Genomic DNA, 22470 nt, shown 5'->3' with positions numbered 1-22470 from the left:
ATATATATATATATATATATATATATATATATATATATATACACACACACACATGCAGACATCCTTACTGTTATTTTACCTTCTTCCTTCTCTCCTTCTGCGTTTATCTCACTCATTACTCTTTAATTAATCCTCCCATTTTGCTATTTTCATTCAAATAATTTGTACCCTTCTATTCTCCCTCTATATTGTAACCCCCCATGTCCCTTTTAACTTTCCTGCTTTCTGTGACTACTCAGTGTTATATATTCACAAATATTTAAATATAGAAACCACAGATGAGAGAGAACTGTGTTATTACTTAATTTAATACAATCTTTTCTAGGTCCATTCATTTACCTACAAATTTTATGATCTCATTTTTCTTTACAGCTGAATAGTAGTGTTCCACTGGGTATAGGCACCACATTTTCATTATCCAGTCATCAGTTGAAGGACATTTGTGGTGTGTCCATTTTCTACCTATTGTGAACATGGCTGTAAAAATGTCTGTAGAGCAGGATGTCAAGTTCTGTGAGGAAATTTCAGGGGTGGTACAGCTGGGTCATGTGGGTCATATGATTTATTTTTTAGCTTTTTTAATGTTCTCCATACTGATTTTCAAAGTGGCGTGACCAGTTTGTAATGGTAAGAGTGAGTGAGGCTTTCTTTTCCCAGACATCCTCTCCAACACTTCTTCACTATTGTCTTGGTTTTTGCCAGCATGACTTGGGTAAGATGAAATCTCAAAGTTGTTTTAATTTGCATGTCCATAACTGCTAGGAATGATTAATACTTTTGAGGTCTTTCATAGTAACTTTTCTCTCTTTTGAGGACTCTGTTCAGATCTGTAGCTCATTTTTTAAATGGATCATTTTTTATTCTTTATATTTGGAGTTCTTTATATAATCTGGATATTAACTTCTGTCAGGTGTATAGCTGGCCAAGATTCTCTCCCTTTTGTAGGCGTCTGCTCACACTATTGTTTCATTATCCATGTAGAAGCTTTTTGGTTTTATGAAGTCCCAATTGTCTATTGGTGCTCTTAGTTCTAGGGCAATTGGAATCTTAGTCAAGAAGCCCTTTCCTATGTATGCATCATACTTCCTAGGTTTTCTTCTAGAAGGATAAGTGTTTCAGGTTTCATGTTTATGTGTTTGACCCATTTGGAGTTAGTTTTTGTACAAGGTGATAGATATGTGTCTAATTTCATTCTTCTACATATGGACATCTGGTTTTCCCACCAATATTTCTTGATGCTGACTTTTCTTCAGTATATGTTTTGTGAATCTTTGTCAAATATAAGATAATTCGAATTATATATACTCATGTTTGGTTGGGTCTTACATTTTGTTCTATTGGCCTATATGTCTGTTTGTGTACCTGTAACATTGTTTTTATTAATGTATCTCTGTACTACATCTTTTGGCCCAGAATGGTAATCTCTGCAGCACTTTTCTTTTTGCTGACATTTGTTTTGGCTACCAGTAGTTCCATGTGAATTTTAGGCTTGTTTTCCCTATTTCTGTGAAGAATATGATGGGAGGTTTTAATTGAGATTGCATTGAATCTGTAAATGGCTTTTGGTAGAATGGTTCATTTCAAACTGTTATTTCTACCAATCCATGAGCATAAGGTATCCTTCCATTTTAGTGTCTTTCTCTACCTCATCAGAAATTTAACATATTCGTTGTAGAGGTCATTCACTTATTGGTTAGGTTTATTTCTATGGATTTTAATTTTCTTTGAGGCTATTGGGAATGGGAGTGTGTCAATAACATCATTCTTGTTTTTAAAAGATGTATTTATTTATTTTATGTGTATGAGTACACTGTAGCTGTACAGATGATTGTGAGCCTTCGTGTGGTTGTTGGGAATTGAATTTTTAGGACCTCTGCTTGCTCCAGTTGGCCTGCTCACTCTGGACAATTCCACTCGCTCAGTCCCTGCTTGCTCCAGCCCAAAGATTTATTTATTATTATACATATGTACACTGTAGCTGTCTTCAGATGCACCAGAAGAGGGCATCAGATCTCATTTCAGGTAGTTGTGAGCCACCATGTGGTTGCTGGGATTTGAACTCAGGACCTTTGGAAGAGCAGTCAGTGTTCTTACCGGCTGAGCCATCTCACCAGCCCCCTATAACATCATTCTTTGTGTGTTTGTCGGTGGTGTATAGGAAAGCTAATGACTTTTGTAAGCTGATTATATATCCTTCCATATTGCTGAATTTGTTTATTATTTCTAGAAATTTTCTAGTAAGACTTTGAGGCCCTCTAATGTATGGTATCATGTCTTCTGCAAATAGGGACAATTTGACTTACATTCCTTTAATTTCCTTCTCCTGCCTTCTTGCTCCAGCTAGTGCTTCAAGCACAGTATTGAAAAGGAGTGGAGGTATCCCTGTCTCATTGCTCACTTCAGTGAGATTGCTTCAAGATGAGAATTATGGTGGCTGTGGGGTTCCATAGATCCTTTTATTATCTGTTGTATGTTCCTTTTCATACTGTTCTCTCTAGGACTTTCATCATAAAGACATATTGGTGTTGCGGTAAATCTCCAGCCCAAATATGCCCCGGCGATGAAAACACAACTCAGTTAATATGAATACATGCTGTGTGCCTAGAATAGGCAGATCTACCACTACACTACCATCTTCCATATCAATGAGAACCCTTAGAACTTGCAGTTTCTCCAGGCCATGTGCTTCTGCTCTGCTTTTCTTCTTCTTCCTCCTCTTCTGCATCCTTTCACTCTTCCATTTCTCCTTCTTCTCCCTCGCCACCTTGTGCTCCACCTTCCCTTTATATGCCCAATCATCAGCTCTCCTTTATTTTACAAATTAAGGTGGGAAGCAGGTTTACAGGAAGCAGGTTTACCTGAGTGCTGACTCATTCCTTGTTAGCAACCCCTCACTGGAGAATGGAATTAACATCAAATATAATTAGCCCCAGGACTATCCTCAACATAGTGGTCTTTGTTAAAGATGTGTTCTGCATCTATTAAAATGACAATGTGGCTTTTGTTCTTAAGTCCATTCATATGGTTTATCACATTTATTGACTTGTGTGTGTTCTAACATACCTTTATCTGTGGGATGAATTGATCTGTGTGGGTAATCCTTCTGTTGTATATCTATCTGTGTACTGTTTGAAAATATTTTATTTATTATTTTTGAATCTATACTCATAAGCAAATTTGACATGTGGATTTCTTTTTTGTTGTTGTGCCTTTACTTGGCTTTGGTATTATACTAATATTAGCTTCCTAAAAGGAGATTCCTTCTGTTTCTATTTTTTGAATAATTAAAAAAATATTGGCTATATAGATTTTCTTTGAAATCTGGTAGAATACTGCTGAGAATCCATTTGGGTCTGGACATTTTTTAGTTGGAAAGCTTTCTATTACTGTGTCAATCTCCTTGTTTATAATAGGTGTGCTTAAGCTGTTCATTCTTTCTTGGTTTAATTTTGGTGGTTTGGATTAATCTAGAAATTCATCCATTTCTGTAAGATTTTCCAACTTAATGGAGTGCAGGTTTTTAAACTATTTTCTAATAATATCCTGAATTGATTTATGTATGTTGCAATATCTCCCTGATGTTTCTAATTTGGGTCTTCTCGTTCTTTCTGGTTAGTTGGGCCCAGGCTCTGACAATCTTATTTATCTTCTCAAAGAACCAGCTCTTAGATGCATTGATTCTTTATATTTTGTTAGTTTGCTTTGGTTTTGCTTTTGTTTCACTAATTTCTGCTCTGATTTTTTTTTTCAAATTTCTCCAAAGACAGAGTTTAGGTTTGATTTTTTCTTGTTTTCTCAAATATGTGAGTTGCATTAGGAAGACATTTATTTGTGCTCTTTCTTATTTTTTTTTAAATTGGGGGTTATTTTTATGAAGATATTTCGATATTGGCACTTAAAGCTCCAAGTTTCCCTTGCAGGCCTACTTTTACAGTTTTTCAGAGGTTTTCATAATGTGTTTTCATTTTGTTCCAATAAGTTTTTTTCTTCATCGACCTCTCATTGAGTAGTGAGTTTTTAATATCCATGACCTTATGTATTTACTCGAAATGTATTTGCTGTCAATTTTGAGTTTATTGTATTATGGTCAGATTAGATACACAAGGTTGTTTCAGTCTTTCTGGATTTTTTCAGCTTTGTTTTGTTTCCTGATACAGTCTGTTATAGAAAGACTTCCATGGGCTGCTAAAAAGAATGTATATTTACTGGTGTTTGTGTGGATATCTAATAAGTCCATTTAAGATATGATGTCAACTAATGCTGATGTTTCTCTGTTTATTTTTTGTCTAGATAACATGTCTATTAGAAAAAGTGGACTATTGAAATCACCTAGTATTAATGAACTAATGTTAGTCTGTGTCTTTAATTTCAGTAGTATGCTTTTTATGAAATTTATGTACTTTCACTAGCTTCTACATTAGGGGCCCTGTGTTCCATTCGATAGATGACTGTGAGCATCCATTTCTGTATTTGCCAGGCACTGGCACAGCCACACAAGAGATAGTTATATCAGGGTCTTGTCAGCAAAATCTTGCTGGCATGTATAATAATACTGTCTGGGTTTGGTGGTTGTATATGTGATGGATCCCCAGGTGGGGCAGTCTCTGGATGGTCCTTTCTTCCATCTCAACTCCCAAATTTGTCTCTGTAACTCCTTCCATGGGTATTTTGTTCCCCATTCTAAGAAGAAACAAAGTAGCCACTTGTTGGTCTTCCTTCTTGGGTTTCATGTGTTTTGCAAATTGTATCTTGGGTACTCCAAGTTTCTGGGCTAATATCCACTTATCAGTAAGTGCATATAAAATGACTTATTTTGTGATTGGGTTACCTCACTCAGGATGATATCCTCCAGATCCATCCATTTGCCTAAGAATATCATAAATTCATTGTTTTTAATAGCTGAGTAGTACTCCATTGTGTAAATGTACCACAGTTTCTGTATCCATTCCTCTATTGAGGGACATCTGGGTTCTTTCCAGCTTCTGGCTATTATAAATAAGGCTGCTATGAACATAGTGGAGCATATGTCCTTATTACAAGTTGGGACGTACCCAAGGAGCTAAAGGAGTCTGCAACCCAATAGGAGGATCAACAATATGAACTAACCAGTACCCCCAGAACTGTGTCTCTAGCTGCATATGTAGGAGAAGATGTCCTAGTTGGCCATCAATGAGAGGAGAGGCCCTGGTCTTGAGAAAATCATATGCCCCAGTACAGGGGAATGACAGGGCCAGGCAGCAGGAGTGGGTAGGTTGGGAAGCAGGGCAGGGGGAGGGTATAGGGAACTTCCGGAATAGCATTTGAAATGTAAGTGAAGAAAATATCTAATAAAATAACATAAAAAAGAAAAAGAAATTAGGTGTAATAGAATTTTTTGGATATATATTTAGGATAGTAATATCTTATTTTTTCATTGTTCTCTTCATGAAAATGAGATGCCCTTTTTATATATTCTGATTACTTTTAGTTGGAAGTCTATTCTGTCAGATATTAAGATTAGAATGCTTGTATGCTTGCTTCCTGGTCCCATTTGATTGAAGTACTTTTGTCCATCCTTTCCCAATACTTTGGTGCCCATCTTTGAAGCTACGATAAATTTCTTGTAAACCACAGGAAGATGGATTTTTGTCTCTTGATCCATTCAACCAGCATGAGTGTTTTGATTGGAGAATTGAAGACATTGATATGTAAAGTTTTTGGTGAAGGATATGTGTTGATTACAGTCATTGTGGTTTTGTTTCTTTGTTGTTGTTATTTGTGTTCTCCAGTGGTACTTCATGTTTCAGTAATTACAGCTTTATTTGTTTTCTTTCCACAGTCTCTTGGCTATGTTTATTCAGCTGAAGTAGAGATTGCTATATTTTATTTAGGGTTGATTTGCCAGATATAAAATTCTTAGGTGTTTGTATTTTCCTTCAATTATGACAGATTTTTCTTGGTACAGTAGTCTAGGTTGACACTCAAGGTCCTTTAGGGCTTGGAATGCATTGCTTCAGGCACATCTGGCTTTCCGAGTTTCCATGGAGAAACCAGCTATTGTTCTGATGGGTTTTCCTTTACATGTGACCTGTGTCTTTTCTCTTGCAGCTTTTGATATTCTTTCTTTGTTCTATATACATAATGTTTTAACTATGATATGCCATGGGGGTACTTTTTCTGGTCTTATCAATTTGATGTTGCATGTGCTTCTTGTATCTGTATGGATATGCTTTTCCTTAGTTTGGGGGATTTTTCCTATTGTGACCTTATTGGAGGTCCTTCTATGCCATTGGCCTGGAATTCTTCTCCCTCATCTATTCTAGAGGGTGAAAACATTTTTTTGGAGGGAAAGATTAGATGGATTCACCGGGCTAGATGCCAGCATAAGATTACAGCAGCTGGCTGAATAGAGAGGTTGGATGTGGTTCACAGGGCCCACAGTTTGTGTGCTGTAACATCAGGGCTGTCCTAAACAGGTCTAGGCACTGCATGTGGGACCCAGGCTAGATCTGAGGACTTGGAGTGTGCGCAGTGGAGGCTTAAGCAGATTTACCTCGCTACACCCTGGTGCAAGTATTGCAGAGCATAGCTGGGAGGAGACCATTAGATGATCACATGAGGGGTTTGACTATAGGTTGTTGGTAGATGGCACAGGTCCTGGGCAGAGCCTGGAAGTTGAGGCTGTCAAAGTCAGTTTATAGAGGTAGACTCACCTGACTAGACACTGGTACAAGACGTAAAGGGCCTGGTGAGTGGAGACATTGGTTGGGTGTAAAAATTCTTATTAAAACTAGGGATAAAAGTATGTAATTTATGTACTAGTATAGAAAATATGATAAAAAGCAAAAGATATAAACTAGATGTGCATGTGATAAATTATATGCAGAGATAAATTTTGTTCAATTTTTAACATGTCTTATTATTTTTATTACCAAGATAGAGTAATTGTTCATATTTATGGGGCACAATATGATATTTGAAACAAGTGTCTAGTATTCAATATTAAATCATATTAATTAGCGTTTTCATCTCCTAAAGTTATCATTTTTTGAGCATTTGGAAACTTTCAGTACATTCTTCTTCACATTCTCTATGAAATACATAATAAATTACTGTAACTGTCTTATGCTGTAGAACATTAGAAATTATCCCTCCTGTTATAAGTATATTTTGATGCCCATTATACATCCTTTTCATGGCTTGAAGATGTCCCCTATAGTCTTGTGCATTTGAATACTTGATCCCCGTTTGTGCTATTTGGAGAGAATGAAGAGATGTATCCTTGTTGAAGGAACAGTGTCACTGGGAGCAAACTTTGAGAGTATAAAGACTCACACTATTTCAAGTTTGTTTTCTCTGCTTCATATTAATGGTTAAAATATATGCCTTTGTTCCACCATGATGGACTCTAACCTTCTGGAACCATAAGCCCCCAAATCCTCTTCAGTAAGTTGCCTTGATCATAGTGTTTTATCTCAGCAATAGGAAAGTAATTGTGAACTCCCTCTATCATGCAACCTACAACTCTTCCTGACTTCTAGTGACTATATTCTACATTCGTCATCTATGAACCATTTCATGCTTCCACATAGAAACAAGACTGTGTAGTACTTGACCTCCCTAATCTTCAACCTTAATGCAGGATCTCTGCTCATACATTAATAAACTCACCCAGATCTAATTTTATATTATTTCCAAAATTGTCCTTAATATCCATGATTCTTAATATCTGTTCCCATAGAGGTAATATTACTTAATATCTGATCCTTTGGATTTGTCTGTTCATGTTACAAAACTCAAGTAATCTTTTCAAATGTGTCATACATCCTCATGGGTCAGAATTTAGGAGGACAATATCCCTGACTTCACCAAGTCTTAATATAGAATCCTACTCTTTCATAGACAGTAACCCCAGTTTAGCAGTAAATACCCTACACGACCAAGAGTTCAACTCACATTGTAATTTAAGTAGTCCCAAGATGAAATTCTATATTTGATTTTCACTAATCCCTGTTCTGTGGCTGTAAGAGATAACCATCTCCTTCAGAAGGCACATTAGCTTTTAGGTCATTTATGTATTGAGCAGGAAATTTGAAACCCATATCTCAGTCTTTTCTTTCATTACTTTTCCAGTGTTGTTAGGAACAACAAGCCAACCTCATTAGTTTTCTTAAAATGTTCAAAAATATATACACAGTCACCTATCATCTCCTTGCTTCTTGTAGTGATTGGTAGCATTTATTGAAGAAACTTTAGACTTCTGCACTGCCAGAGCATGTCATGGGTTAATAGTACCCTCTTTAATAATGAAAAGTAGTAATTAGTTTAACTTAAATCACATTTACTTTGAATAATATAAGCAGCCACTTTCAGAAAGTCAAACAAGACAATTTCAGAAAATAATTTTTGGCCTGGAGAGATGGTTTGGCAGTTAAGAGCACTGACTGCTCTTCCAGAGGTCCTAAGTTCAATTCCCAGCAACCACATGGTGGCTCACAACCATCTGTAATGGGATCCAGTGCCCTCTTCTGGTGTGTCTGAAGACAGCGACAGTGTACTAATACACAGAAAATAATTTTTAAATTTTTATCTCTAGAATCACTCTCAGTACCAAAATCTATTACTTAAGTTATTTGGAAGAAAGAGAACCTGTAAAGTAGATAAAATAAAAAGATGACTAGATGGTAGATAGATAGATAGATAGATAGATAGATAGATAGATAGATAGATAGATAGATAGCTTATTAGAATTTAGTTCCCGCAACTAGAAAGGTTGAAAAGTCCCACCATCCACATATGAAAGCTGCAGTCCCTGAAAGAGTGCTGTTATAGCTCCAGTTTGAGCTGTACCTAAGGCCTAAACATGAGGAAAACCAAACAGTGTACAATCTGAGCCAAATCCAAACACTTCAGAGCCAGAAAGCTGATGGTGCAATTTTCAGTTCAAATCTGAAGACCTGAAGATAAAGGAGTCCAAACTACTTAAGTTCCAGTCGCAGAGCAGCAAGACACTAGTATCCCAGCTCATGCAGTCAGGCAGAGAATAGATTCTCCCTTTCTTTGCCTTTTTGTTCTATTCAAGCCCTCTTCAGATTGAACATAGCCAACCCACATGGCAGAAGATTATCTGCTTTTCTAAGTATACCTATTGAAAAGCTACTTTCCTCTGGAAACACCCTCATTGCGCACAGATATAAAAGCCATCCAGACATGCAAGAACCTTATTATTCATGTCTCTGTTGGTGTGATAAAACATTAACCAAATGCTACTTGGAGAGGAAAAGGACTATTTTTATCTTACACTTTTGGTATCATTTCATCACTTGGGGAGTCAGGGCAGTAACACAAATATTTGAATACCCAGTTGTCTTCATTCTCTGCTTTGTTGCTAGGACTGAACAAAAGCAACTTGGAGAGGAAGGGGTTGATTTCATATTACACTCCAAATAACATTCCACCAACAAGGGAAATTAAGGCAGGAACTGAAGCAGAAACCTTGGAGGAACACTGCTTACTGCATTGCTCTCCATGGCTTGCTCGGCTACCTTTCTTTTTTAACCCAGAGCCACCTGCTCAAGGATCTACAGATATCTGGGCCCTCGTACATCCACCATCAATCAAGAAAATACTTCACAGACATGCTCACAAGCTAATCCAGAATTCCTCAGTTCAGTTTCTCTTCCCAGTTGATTTCAGTTTGCATCAAGGTGACAGAAACTAACCAGCACACCAATTAAGTTGACACATAAAACTAACCATCAAGCCGTTCAAAGAGCACAGAGATGATCAGTAAAGACATAAAGACCTGTGGATGCCTAGAGTCAGGCAAAGCGTTGCCATTTTACAAGGGCAGAAAGGTAGCCAATATCACGGGAGCATGGAGAATGGAGAGTGGTACAAAGTATGCTTGAAGAGTTAGGGAGAGGTCACAAACTATGGTACAGAATTTGGATTTTATTCTTAGCATGTTGGAAATTAACTGAATGTCTAGGGGATAATAATATCATTTGATTTACTCTTCAACAAATCATCTAGCAACTCAGAATATTAAGTACTGTATGGAAGCAACAATGAAGGACTAATGATCAATTACAGAACTATTACAAGCATATGTTGAGAAGTGATATGCTTTCTCTCCCCCTCCATCCATCCCTCATACATACACACAAGCACTCATTAGTAGACATGAACTCAGGACTCTGCTGAATTTGCAGCCTATTGTGTTAAATCATTTATATGTGCCTAATGCATACTTTAAATAAAACGGTTATATTTCTCAAATTATCTGTACCTTTAAGTTTTAGAATATAATAATAGCATTATATCATTATACATAGCAATGCTCTATAATAAATGAGAAGAAGAGAGTGCTAAATGCCTTTAATTGGGAAAGAAAAGGAGGGAGTGTGTGTGTGTGTGTGTCTGTCTGTCTGTCTGTCTGTCTGTCTGTCTGTCTGTCTGTGTGACTGTGTGTTTGTGTCTGTCTGTATGTATGTATATCCCAAAACTAAGAAATCAGAAAAACAACTGTACAGGTTAGAGTTCTGCCATCCATTTACCTTGATTATGACACTTGATATGGCATAGTTTTCTATTTCTTTATCTGTTAGATGGAGAATTAACAAGGTGTTCTAGACAGAATGTCTCTTCCCTTCGAATTGTTATCTTGAAAACCACATTCTTTATCAAATTGTAGGAATTGTATCTATCTTATGCAATATAACCTCTGGAGATAGGACATAAATTCTTATTTTCGGAGAGAAAAGTTGGAATAAACAGACTAAATGAATTCCCTAATCACTGAAACACTTGGTAGCACTTAGTTTATAATACAAAATGTTGTGGTCAGTTATCCAAATATGAAACATTTCCTTTCTTTCATCCCTTAAAGGTGATTTTAAGACTGATCCGACATTCAAAAAGAAAAATCACCTTCCACAATCTTCTATGTTATTACCTTATGCTTAGCAGCTTGAAATACATTCGGCCATTTGTAGTCGCTGTATAACAAAATACATCCACAAACTAGTAAACTGTGGAATCTTCCACTGAACCTGAACTTGTGCTAACCACTTTCCATTTCCTATAGCTGTACGGTTCTGTGACCAGTGCCATCTAATCAAGCCAGACCGCTGCCATCACTGTTCTGTTTGTGCCATGTAAGTGACAACTCTACTCTCCCTGGGCTGATGCTGGCCACTGATCGTTGCCTTGACAACAAAAAGACTGATCGTGACATGTAACCATGCCTAGATAAGAGCATTTCTTTTGAGGCATAATGAACACATGCCAAACACTCTCACAGGGATGATAATCATTCTAGACTAAAGATAGAAAACTAATACTGCATTTTCAAAAGGAAGCTTTCATTTTACATTATTTCAGATTTATAGATTCTTGTGAAGAGAATTCTTCTATGTCCCACACCCAGTTTTCCCTTTTATTAATATGTTCCATTAGTATGACACATTTGTAAAATTAATAAGCCAATATTGAGACATTGCCTTCATTATATTTTATGGTAATACAGCTTAATTATCAAAAATGAAATGTTTTATTAGTGAACCTCTATTTACAGCTTGTTCCATTGAAATCTATGCTATATAAATATCCTTGTCCAGATGCCATTTTGTATGTCTGTGTCATTTTGTATTTTTGTTGGATGCTTTATAAATAACTTTTAAATGGGATATACCTTTTAGATATCCTAACTTTCCCCATAATATTTTTTTTGTTCCAAGATTTCATCCAGCATACCATATTACTTTAAGAAGTAGGTCCTTTAATCCATGTCATTTTCGCAGACTTTACATTGGTTTTCATAAAACTGACAGTTTGGAGGATTAAGAATCAGATGCGTTATAATTTTTCCTTAGTTGAAATTTGTTTGCTCATTTCTCATGGTCATTATAATGGGGTAATGTGATTTGAGGAAGAAGACCATGGAGATAAAGTACTATTCTCATTACATGGTATCAAGGTGCATATAAATGTGACTTTTGACTTCAGTGTTATTGAACATTTCTCTCAACTGATGTTTGCCAGATGTTTCCAATGTTTGCCAGATGTTTCCAGTATAAAATTATTCTGTCCCTCTCTCATTTCTGATTTGTGTTCTTTGGATACAAGTCACCATAGATAGTTCCCACTAAAGTATTAGCATTCCTCTCCTTGAAGGTGAATATCTTCATAAATTATTTAAAACACAGATGCATATGGAGATGTGTCTCTTCTACCCAAATTATTCGTCTGTCCAGTCATTTAAATCAATACAGAGGCATAGATAGTTATTTTCTATTTTGTGTTATTAACCAAAATTGTATTTTATTTTGTCTCTTAAATTGTTCTAGGTTTATAAAATCCCATTTTTGTGTACAATCTTCAAATCTTTGTTCTTGAGTACCTATTCCACTATTTCTCTTACTCTTGATTCAAATTCAGGCATATATTTCCCTTGCATTATTATTAAGTAAGCAAAGCTAAAGGTGGCATCTTGAGCCCTTTTACTGGATCACTAGTCCGCAGTGCTGTGTCCCTTTCAAGATTGCAATTCTAGCGTTGTAATTTGCTGCAAGCTATGTAATCCAAGAGAGTTCCTCTGATTTGGTCATCCTTTGAGTAACTGAGGAAGCAGTAATCTTAGAGTTACCATGGTAGAAGTTTGTAGATAGTTTTGTTGGAACTGTGTAAAAGAATTGCTGAAATCTTGAGTTTTATTTTGAGGTGTTTCTTCATTTTCATAGCCGTGTTTATCACACTGTATTTTGTCCCCTTTGCAGGTGTGTTTTAAAAATGGACCATCACTGCCCATGGTATGTCCTTTTGATTCATTTCTATCCTCTAAAAGGGTCAAAGTTGTTCAACATACCCACTTTTCTAATCTCAATTGCAACATGCCTGCTTTTGCTGCTGTAATGCACTGTACTTACGTGAGGCAGGAGGCAGGGGAGGAGGAACATTTTAAAACAAGGATTAAAATACTAGGAAAGGTGTGGTAGTGAATCCTTGAGGTCACAAAGCTAATAGTCTTCTGTCCATTAACTTTAGCAATTGGGCACAGTAATGAAATACAGCCCAACTATTTCTCTTCTTCAACATTATGCACTTCGTTTTGGTTTTTAGATGACTTTTTGAAATGTTACAGATAGTTAAGTTCTGCAATTCTTCTATAAAAGTTGTGTTTCTGACCAAAAAGGAAATCTGGAATCACCTAATTGCAAAGAGTGCATGTCAAAATATAGCTATTAAGACTTTACCATGTTTGTAGCAATGAAAAAACAAGTTTGCTTGGGTGTTTCAGGAGCTATTCTAAAGTTATTAAATAGTTCAGGTGACTCTGTGCCAGTAAATAAAAAGAGAAATAAGTGAGATGCACTTTGTTTCTCCTGTCTGTTTATATTAAGGGACTTCCATCTCTGTTGGGTTTCTATACAACGCATAATGAAGCAGCAGGAGTCATGTGCTTCCTTCAGCTAGTCTACTTAAGTATTGCTGTGTTCTCTAGCAATAGGTCTTGATTTCACATTCGTTTCCCTCTCCTTTTTAGGGTTAATAACTGCATTGGATTTTCCAACTACAAATTCTTCCTTCAGTTCTTAGCTTATTCCGTTCTCTACTGCCTGTACATTGCTACAACAGTCTTCAGCTACTTCATCAAATACTGGAGAGTAAGTTTTGAAAAATCCTGATGGGTGCCATCCAAGGTAAATGCATAGACATAGTCTCCCTAAATGTAACACTCCCTACCCATATCCTTTGCATTTTGAAATAATGAAGTCATCAGAGGGCAAGGCAGTAAAAGCAAGTTTTCCATGTTGAATAATCTGAGAGTAAAGATTCCAGTTAAACAATTCTGTATCACCCATCTGGGAGAGTAACCTCTCTGCTGACCCACTCTTTAAAACGTGTGTCTGTGGTTCGGTTTTAAATACCTTTTTTCTTTTTTACCAGTTGTATATTTGAAAAAAAATGTTAAAACTAATTCCAAATCACTGGTTTCTTTTTTATTTTGTTTTGTTTTGTTTTTAAAGATTTATTTATTTATTATATGTAAGTACACTGTAGCTGTCTTCAGACACTCCAGAAGAGGGCATCAGATCTTGTTATGGATGGTTATGAGCCACCATGTGGTTGCTGGGATTTGAACTCTGGACTTTCAGAAGTACAGTCGGGTGCTCTTACCCACTGAGTCATCTCACCAGCCCCTTGTTTTGTTTTTTGAGACAGGGTTTCTCTGTGAAGCCTTGGCTGTTCTTGAACTCTCTCTGTAGACCAGGCTGGCCTTGAAGTCACAGAGGCCCACCTCCATTTGCTTCCCCAGTACTGAGACTAAAGTTGTGCACCACCACTGCCCAGCCACATCACTAGTTTCTTAAACAAACACACGAACAAAATTTGTTAGAAAATACTTAGTAATTCCATGATCAGAGGGTAATTGCGAAGTTTCCGTTGGGAAGAAAGATACGCTGATGAGCACATAGGTTCATATGCACAAAGTGAAACAGGAAGTCTCTTTTGAACTTGGTGAGTTTTCCTTTCGGGGAGGCAGGCTTTCTCTGTGTAACCCTGGTTGTTCTGGAACTTGCTTTGCAGACCTAGCTAGCCTCAAACTCAGAGATCTGCTTGCCTCTGTCTCCAAGTTTTGGGACTGACTAAAGGCATCCACCACCACATGCAGCCTTTTGTTTGAACTTTGTATGACAACAGTGTGTTGAGAATTGAGAGAATAGGAGCTGATATTGGTGCTTTTGCTTGCTTCACTGTCTCATTACCAAGATCCAATGAAAGTGATGTTAATCTTATAATTATCAAGAAAAGATGAAAAATAAACCTTACTTTCATGTTTCTCCTACTTGGGGATATCAGTCATATCCCATCTATTTTAAAACATCAAGGTAAAATTTCCATTTGCATATGTGTAGAATACCTGGTAAAAATAATTAAATATGTTGTTTGTCATGTTCATTCAGTTAGAATCTCAAAGAAATCCCTTTCCTACACTAAAGTGCAGTTAATAAGGTGTCCGCAATGAGAGTTATCCAAACAGATGTGAACGGGAAAACACTACTGTGAGTAGAGCTTCTGATTATTACTTTAGAGCCTATATAACAGGGGTAGCCCATCTTAGCTGGAGCAGTAAACCTGCAGGGAAATAACATAAATCACATGGTCAGAATATAAATTATAATGAATTGGAGAAAAGAAAAATACAAGGCACAGAGAGGCTAAATAGCTAAGAATATTTAAATTATGAATCAGTGCTTTTATTCCTAGTAGTGTAGAAGATTACACTTTTTATTCAACTTGTTTAATCAGTTCAGATATTTAATAGCTATGCAAATCAGGAGCTATATAGTAGATATCAAAATCCCTAATTCAAATTACAAACAGAAATGATAAGGTTTTTCCACATATATTTTCTTCAAATAGGAAACATTTCACGAAGCTACACATCTTAATATCTCTTCTTTGGCCCGTTTCCATAGCACAAGATCTATTCCCCATTGCTCAGGTTTCCATGACCTATTTGGCATTCCATCCACATGCTGAGTTACTACTATAAATATGAAGAAAATTGACTGTATCCAGTCAGCAGGGAAGTGTGAGCCTTCTTACATACCTTTCTTGGTCCTTAACACAGTGGGCTACTATTGAATCATGACTTTATCACAAAGTAAACAACATTGTACTTCACACATTTTGCCTTTAGCTCCCCTGGCCAGACAATAATCAAACACCAAAATGCAAGCCAGGTACTATATACTTTTCTTCACTCTTAAAAGATGGTAACTGAGCATGAATTCATCGTGAGAAATGTGCCAGAAGTACCAGCAAACCCATGGTGAGCATGGGCTTTTCCTAGCCTGTCATTGTTTTCCCTCCACCATTGTCTAGTTTATGCCTTTCATCTGAGATGCCATGAGGCCTGTCATAGTTTGCCCTTACACTGAAAGGGGCATTGACAATTTGATGAAATGGTTCTTTGTAGTCACTCTGGCCTTCGGACCACATTAGTATAGCTTAAGGATGGATGGCTTTCTGAGTTTAAGTTGAGCCTCTCTTTAAAATAAAAATAAACACTGCCATATATTTTTAAAGCCACATCAAAGAGAAAAGCTGTGCTCCCAAGAACAGCAACTTCTATTGTACAGTACTTTCTATTGATGATTTCATCTGATCCTCACCACAACCTTGTGAAGTAGCCAAAATAAAAACTATTTGTCACATTGAAAGATGACAAAGCTGAGGCTCGCAGCATTTAAGTAACATGTGTAAGATCACCTGGCTTACAAATTTTTAAGGGAGAACTTAAACATAAATATGTCCATAAGCTCTGTGATGACATTGGCTATGCCCATGATGGTTCTCCTACACAAAGACTTTATCTCTTTTAGGAAAAAAAAGGATTCAGAAGGCTATTACATCATTTCTTTCCTTTCAATATTAAATTAAACAAATTCTACTCTCAATGGAGAGATTAATATTTGCTTTCTGCTAAACTAATAATGCACACCTACCACACTGGTCTATGAACCTTTTCACAAAGACTATGAACTATTATTTTAGAAACTTAGTAATTACTATTTCACAAATATTCCGCTGAACTGTCTCTGGTGATCATGGCTTTTGGTGATTTAACTTGGTTATCTCCTCAAAATGCATTTTTGAACATAGGAGGACCTGTTTGCACAAGAATGGTTGATACCATGAACCTTGCCAAAGTACAGCACAGCATAGTCTCCACCAGACAGACAGCTTCTGATAGAGTGATGGAGCACGGCTGTACAAGATGTGAGCAGTCGTCCAAAACAGCCTAACTTGCACAGCTATTTCCCATTGCCCATTTTAATATTTACAAAAGTAAAATCAATGTGAGTTTTTCTTTTTTTCAAAAAGTAGAAATCATGAGATCAAAATCTCAGCGAAGACAAGAAGCACCACAAAATAGCATTTGGAATTTTACCTAAGAACAATGACAAAAAACCAACAAAACAAAAGGAAAAAAAATAACCATAAATCAAACCAACCTCGAATGAAGCCAACCTAATCTGGGTGTTTAGGTCAAGATTTTATGGAGGGAACATCTCAAGAGGGAGGGTTTCAGATAAAGGGTCCTAAAAGTTGAAGGCCTTAAGGCAGCTGTTTCCTGGACTGCTCTGTCCTGTGCAGGTCTCACCCAGACCCCTCCCTCTCAGTTGAGAGTATCTGATGTACTTGTTCCTCCTTATCTTCATACTGCAAACATATCCGACCTGGAAGAGGTCCAGCATTTCCTTCTGTAAAAATGAATAAAAATAGCGTCTGAGGGAGGAAAGAAAGAAATCTACAGTGTTTGAACTTAGCACATGTTGCCAAGCACTAACCTTCTGTGACTGGAGTAGAATAGGACCATGAGGAAGGTAAGGTCCACTTCACTTAAGGATCACTTTAAGTTTATCACTGGCAGGGCATCTGGAAATCTCTCAAGCCAATTCATCATGCCAAAACAATGGTCATTAAAGGAAAGGAGGAAACAAGCCAGTGTCATTCCTCCAGCTGTTCATTCTGAAATTCAAAATGCTTTATGTGGTTCTTCTCTGAAGACAAACTCATCCATGCTATGCATGCTGTAGAACTTTAGAGCATTCATTCTGCTCTAGAATTGAATATCAAAAGCTGTTGCCATGTGGGAAGTTAGATGTCCCGGTTAACTATAACAATCTTTAGCTTCCTACTTTTCCAATTACCTTTAAAATTCTGCTTGATTGTTACTGTCCAAACAGCTGCTCCGTGGGATGCAGTGGACTAGTGCATTTTACTTCAGCTGCAAGAAAAAAAAACACACACTTACAATTTCAACAGCTTCAAAAGCAGGTCATGAGTTCATGTAGGGCATTTTAAATTTCTGTGTTTTAGCTTCTTATATACAGCACTCTAGCATTTTCAACACACACAGCAAAAAAAAAAAATCATGATATATAAAGAATGCTAGTATCGGAGCTAGAGATGGCTTAGTATTTAAGAGCACTGACTGAGTACCCTTGCAGAGGACTCAGCAGTGCCTAGCTCCCACATGGCTTCTCATGGCTATCCACAACTCCAGTTTCGGGGCATCTAATAACCTTTTTTTGGCTTCTGTGGGTATCAGGCAAGCACAAGGTACACAGGCAAACAGGAAGACAACACACACACACACACACACACACACACACACACACTTCTCCTACAGTGAAAATTTTTAAAGTAGGGTTTTGTCACATGAGGCTTTATTAAAAAAAAAAAGAAAAGAAGTCTTTATAGTCATCTACAGACAATAGGATGAGCAGTAGTGGCCTTATTATCTGCTAGCTAGTGATTCATAATTCTCAAGCCAAACAGATTATGAACTTCATACCAACTATGACCTCAGTATACCTTTTTCACATTATTATTTTCTAATTGGTGAAATTATATATTTCACTTAAGGTATGATGATCAACAATTTTGTTAAATAAATAAATAAATAGTAATTGAGGCCTGCAAGTAGCTTACATATCTATAATAAGGTATAATGATCAACAATTTTGTTTAATTAATTAATTAATTAATTTAAAAAAAAATCAAGACCTGCAAGTAGCTTGGCAGACTAAAGCACTTGCCACCAAGTCTGGTGACCTGAGTTTAATCCCTTGCATTCAGGTAGTAGAGGATGAGAACTGACTCCCGCATCTTCTCTTCTGACTTCCATACAGGCACACTTTGGCATGCATGTATACACATATACATGCATATATACAAAATAAGTAAATATATGTAATAAAATTTAAGTTTACACAATCTGTGTTTACAATTGGAGGTGGAGTTTTACGTGTGAAAACTACTAATCTATATAGAAAAACTAGCCATGCATTTGCACTCTGATGTTTGGTTTTCTTTGTTTATTGTTTCTTTTCTAGGGGGAATTGCCCAGTGTTCGCTCTAAGTTCCATGTCCTTTTTCTCCTCTTTGTGGCCTGCATGTTTTTTGTCAGCCTTGTGATCCTCTTTGGTTACCATTGTTGGCTTGTCAGCAGAAACAAAACTACCTTAGGTAAGAGTAGGAAAATTCATATTAAGGTATATCACTGTGCCCTGTGGGTTGTTCCCTAAGGAGATAAAATCAAATGATTAAGTATTTTAGCTTTAGTAACCGCCCTTTGCCTCTAAACCAAGAGAGATGGAAATACATTTTGCCAAACTGGACAATAGTGAACAAAGCTTATAGACTCCTCAAAGCATTCATGAGTCGAATCCATAGAGAACTCAAAATGATCATAGTTCTTTATAGTGCACATTGGGTAATACATCCTCAAATTCAGAAGTCTGATTTCCAAACAGTATTCTCACAAAGAAATGAATATCAGAAGGAAGAGATGATAGTAAATAAAAACAGGTAATCTAACTGATGGCACACATTTCAAAACTTAGTCCTTAGAATAATCCAAATGAGTGACAAAAATGAATGCAAAAATCCGGGCCATCAAGGTTTCTCAGCAGGTAAGGAAGGTGCTTGCCAAGAGCCTGACAACCTGAGTGCAATTTCCAGAAGCCACACGGTAGAGAGAATTGATTTCCACAGGTTCTCCTCTGTCCTACACACACACACACACACACACACACACACACACACACACACACACACGCACACACATAATAATAGCATGCATACACACACACACACACATACACTAAATAATAATTGTAGAAATGTGCAGTTATTTATGTAAAGAACTAAACTGATATTTATAGTTAGAGTGTATAAAAGAACTATGCAAATGCAATATACATGTTAAATCTGCAGAAAATCAGTTCACTAAATGGTTTTTTTTTGCTGTCAGTACTCTGGGCTTATTATATGTAGAACGAAAGGATGCTAGTGCAATAATTACTTCATGTATAGTGAACATGGTCTACAAGTCTACACAAAGAATAAGAAGAAAGTGTTCGAGTGTTAAATGTTTAACCAGGGTGGATTAGGTTGGAGAGGAATTTAGTGTAAAAGCCACTGCACTTTGAGAATTCATTTGCTAGGGAAGTCTTTGTACCTATTTTTTCTAAATCAAATATATGTGTAGCACTTAGTACTTAGGGTAGTAAATTAGCACATTTGGTTGAGAGATAGCTACAAAAGTAGAAAAGTACTAAAAGCTTCATGATAACAGGGTCTGAAAACAAAGGACAAATGGGAAATGGTAAGATGCAGCCAGAGCCCAACAGTGAAAGTGTTTGCTTAATGGGATAAATGTGTGTCTAAAAATAATGTGCACTAATGTGGCCCAATTCCTCATAGTCTTTGAGGTGATTACAGTTCACCCGTTGACATTTTGTCTGGAGTAAAACTAGGTTATTTTTACATTGCAGGTTTCATTGTGAACATCTTCATTTCTAAAATGTTTCAAAACCAAATCAATGTCATTACCATCTCTTTATGTGTCATTACTTTGGTCCCAGATCTACAAATGGAGACCATTTGGCTGTTGTTGCCAGTTTGATTCAAATAAAGTGCAGTTAAATGTGTTCCTGCACTCCTTAAATCCAGCAGTCCAAAGACATGCAGCTCACTAATGTTCTATTATTGTTGTCTTTATGTATTTTATTTACACTAGCTTTTTAAAACCTAAGAGTACAAATTTCTTATTTTCAATAAAAATTTTACCTTTTATTAAATGATTAAACTGAATTTTACTAAATAGTTTAGCAATAATTGTGAACATTGGACCAATGCTAAAACAGCAAATCCAGGTCACATTTTGGGGGGAGGTGTAAAATCATCACAGTGATGAAATGTATTGCTTTATTTCTTTCCTCCTCTTTTTCAACTCTCCTGGACTGTCTTAGAGGCCTTCTGCACACCAGTATTTACAAGTGGACCAGAGAAAAATGGGTTCAATCTTGGCTTCATCAAGAATATTCAGCAGGTGTTTGGTGATAAGAAGAAGTTCTGGTTAATACCTATTGGGTCCAGGTAGGTAATTATAACCACTGAGAGCAGACAATTCTGAGCCATGCAGTAAAGCAACAGATTGAGTTTTAAAATGTTTTTGTTTGACAGTTTCACATATTTATAATGAATTTTGGTAATTTGTACACTCCATTTCTCTTTCTTATCCCCTCTCTCTCCTGCTGAAACCTTCTTCTCAACAAGTCTTCTAGTTTTATATCTTTGTGTGTGTGTGTGTGTGTGTGTGTGTGTGTGTGTGTGTGTGTTTCTCACTCACTTAAATCAGTGCTGCTTGCATGTGCGTAGGTAAGAGTCTATTTACTGGAGCAAGGACAACTTTTCAGTGGTTACACTATGGAAGGAAAGAATACTCCTTCCCCCAATGACTGCTGATTACCAGTAGTCCCTCAGTGATGGATAGGGCTTCCTGACTTCATCCCCTATCTATAATGAAGTGCTAATGGGCCTAACTTGTGCAAGTCTTATATAGATGGATGGCCATATCTTCATTGAGTGCATAGGTGTAACGGCTATGCCAGACTGTAAGATATCCCTTTCTTGTCCATTTTTGTACCCTATAGCACTTATCTTCTTTCTGCCCCTTCTGTGATGATCACTGAACCTTGAGGGGGTTAGTATAGTTGGGCCATTTAGGGCTGAGTGTACTTCCATCATTTAGACTCAGACATATGTCTGTCTCTGTCTCTGCCTGCTGAGTAATGGGATTAAAAGCGTGTGCTTAATTATTTTATTCAGTTGGATTCTAATTGCAGTCCTAAGAATAACCTTCAGTCTCTAAATCAATCTCTATTTGTTCTTGGTTTTAAATCTTACCTTCATGACATTAAAAATGAAAAAAAGAAAAATAATTTCCAAGAGTATCGGTCGAGGTATTATTTTTAGCACTTTTGAGATATATGTTTTCCTTCTGTTTATTCTTTCTATATTTGCTATATACTATTTGAGGTTTTACAGTTTCCCTTAAAAATAGTAAGAATTTCTTCTTATGACATAAGTTTTATAACCACTGCTTTTGGCTATGTAATATTCTATTTATCTATTCCCATGTTATTGTATACTTAGATTGTGTGTGATAAATATTTTTAAAGCTTATCACTACCTTTTTGTTGTTGTTGTTGTCCTTCTCCTCCTCCTCCTCCTCTTTCTTCTTCTTCTTCTTCTTCTTCTTCTTCTTCTTCTTCTTCTTCTTCTTCTTCTTCTTCTTCTTCTTCTTCTTCTTCTTCCTCTTCTTCTTCTTNTCATCATCATCATCATCATCATCATCATCATCATCAGTTCCAGGACAGCCAGGGCTACATAGTGAGAACCTGTCTCAAACAAGCAAACAAAAAACAACTTTTTTGTAGAGCTAGACTTATGTCCTCTGAGTGACTGTGAGCTAGGTAAAATCTTCACAAACTACAGGAGCTCTAGAGCAGAGCATGTCTCAGCCTTTTTGTATGCTTTGGGTTTAGTGCTCAAATAGAAATATAATCATGTTCATTTGTTGGAAAAAACTTTGATGGAGTCGGCTAATAATAAAGGCTCAGTTTC

The 22470-nt window shown here is 36.7% G+C and overlaps 1 protein-coding gene across 1 annotated transcript in view; it reads left to right on the top strand.

Moving 5' to 3' along the window:
- Positions 1–22470, top strand: part of Zdhhc15 (zinc finger DHHC-type containing 15) — a 112197-nt gene that overhangs the window by 67495 nt on the left and 22232 nt on the right. Inside the window, exons 5-9 of the mRNA XM_021187709.2 lie at positions 11069–11138; positions 12759–12791; positions 13526–13646; positions 18894–19026; positions 20814–20940. Coding sequence (XP_021043368.1) covers positions 11069–11138; positions 12759–12791; positions 13526–13646; positions 18894–19026; positions 20814–20940 — 484 coding nt within the window. The remainder of the gene's footprint in view (positions 1–11068; positions 11139–12758; positions 12792–13525; positions 13647–18893; positions 19027–20813; positions 20941–22470) is intronic.

This window comes from Mus pahari, chromosome X, assembly GCF_900095145.1.
Source record: "Mus pahari chromosome X, PAHARI_EIJ_v1.1, whole genome shotgun sequence".
Classification (NCBI taxonomy): domain Eukaryota; kingdom Metazoa; phylum Chordata; class Mammalia; order Rodentia; family Muridae; genus Mus; species Mus pahari.
This window is presented reverse-complemented; position numbering and strand designations above follow the sequence as displayed.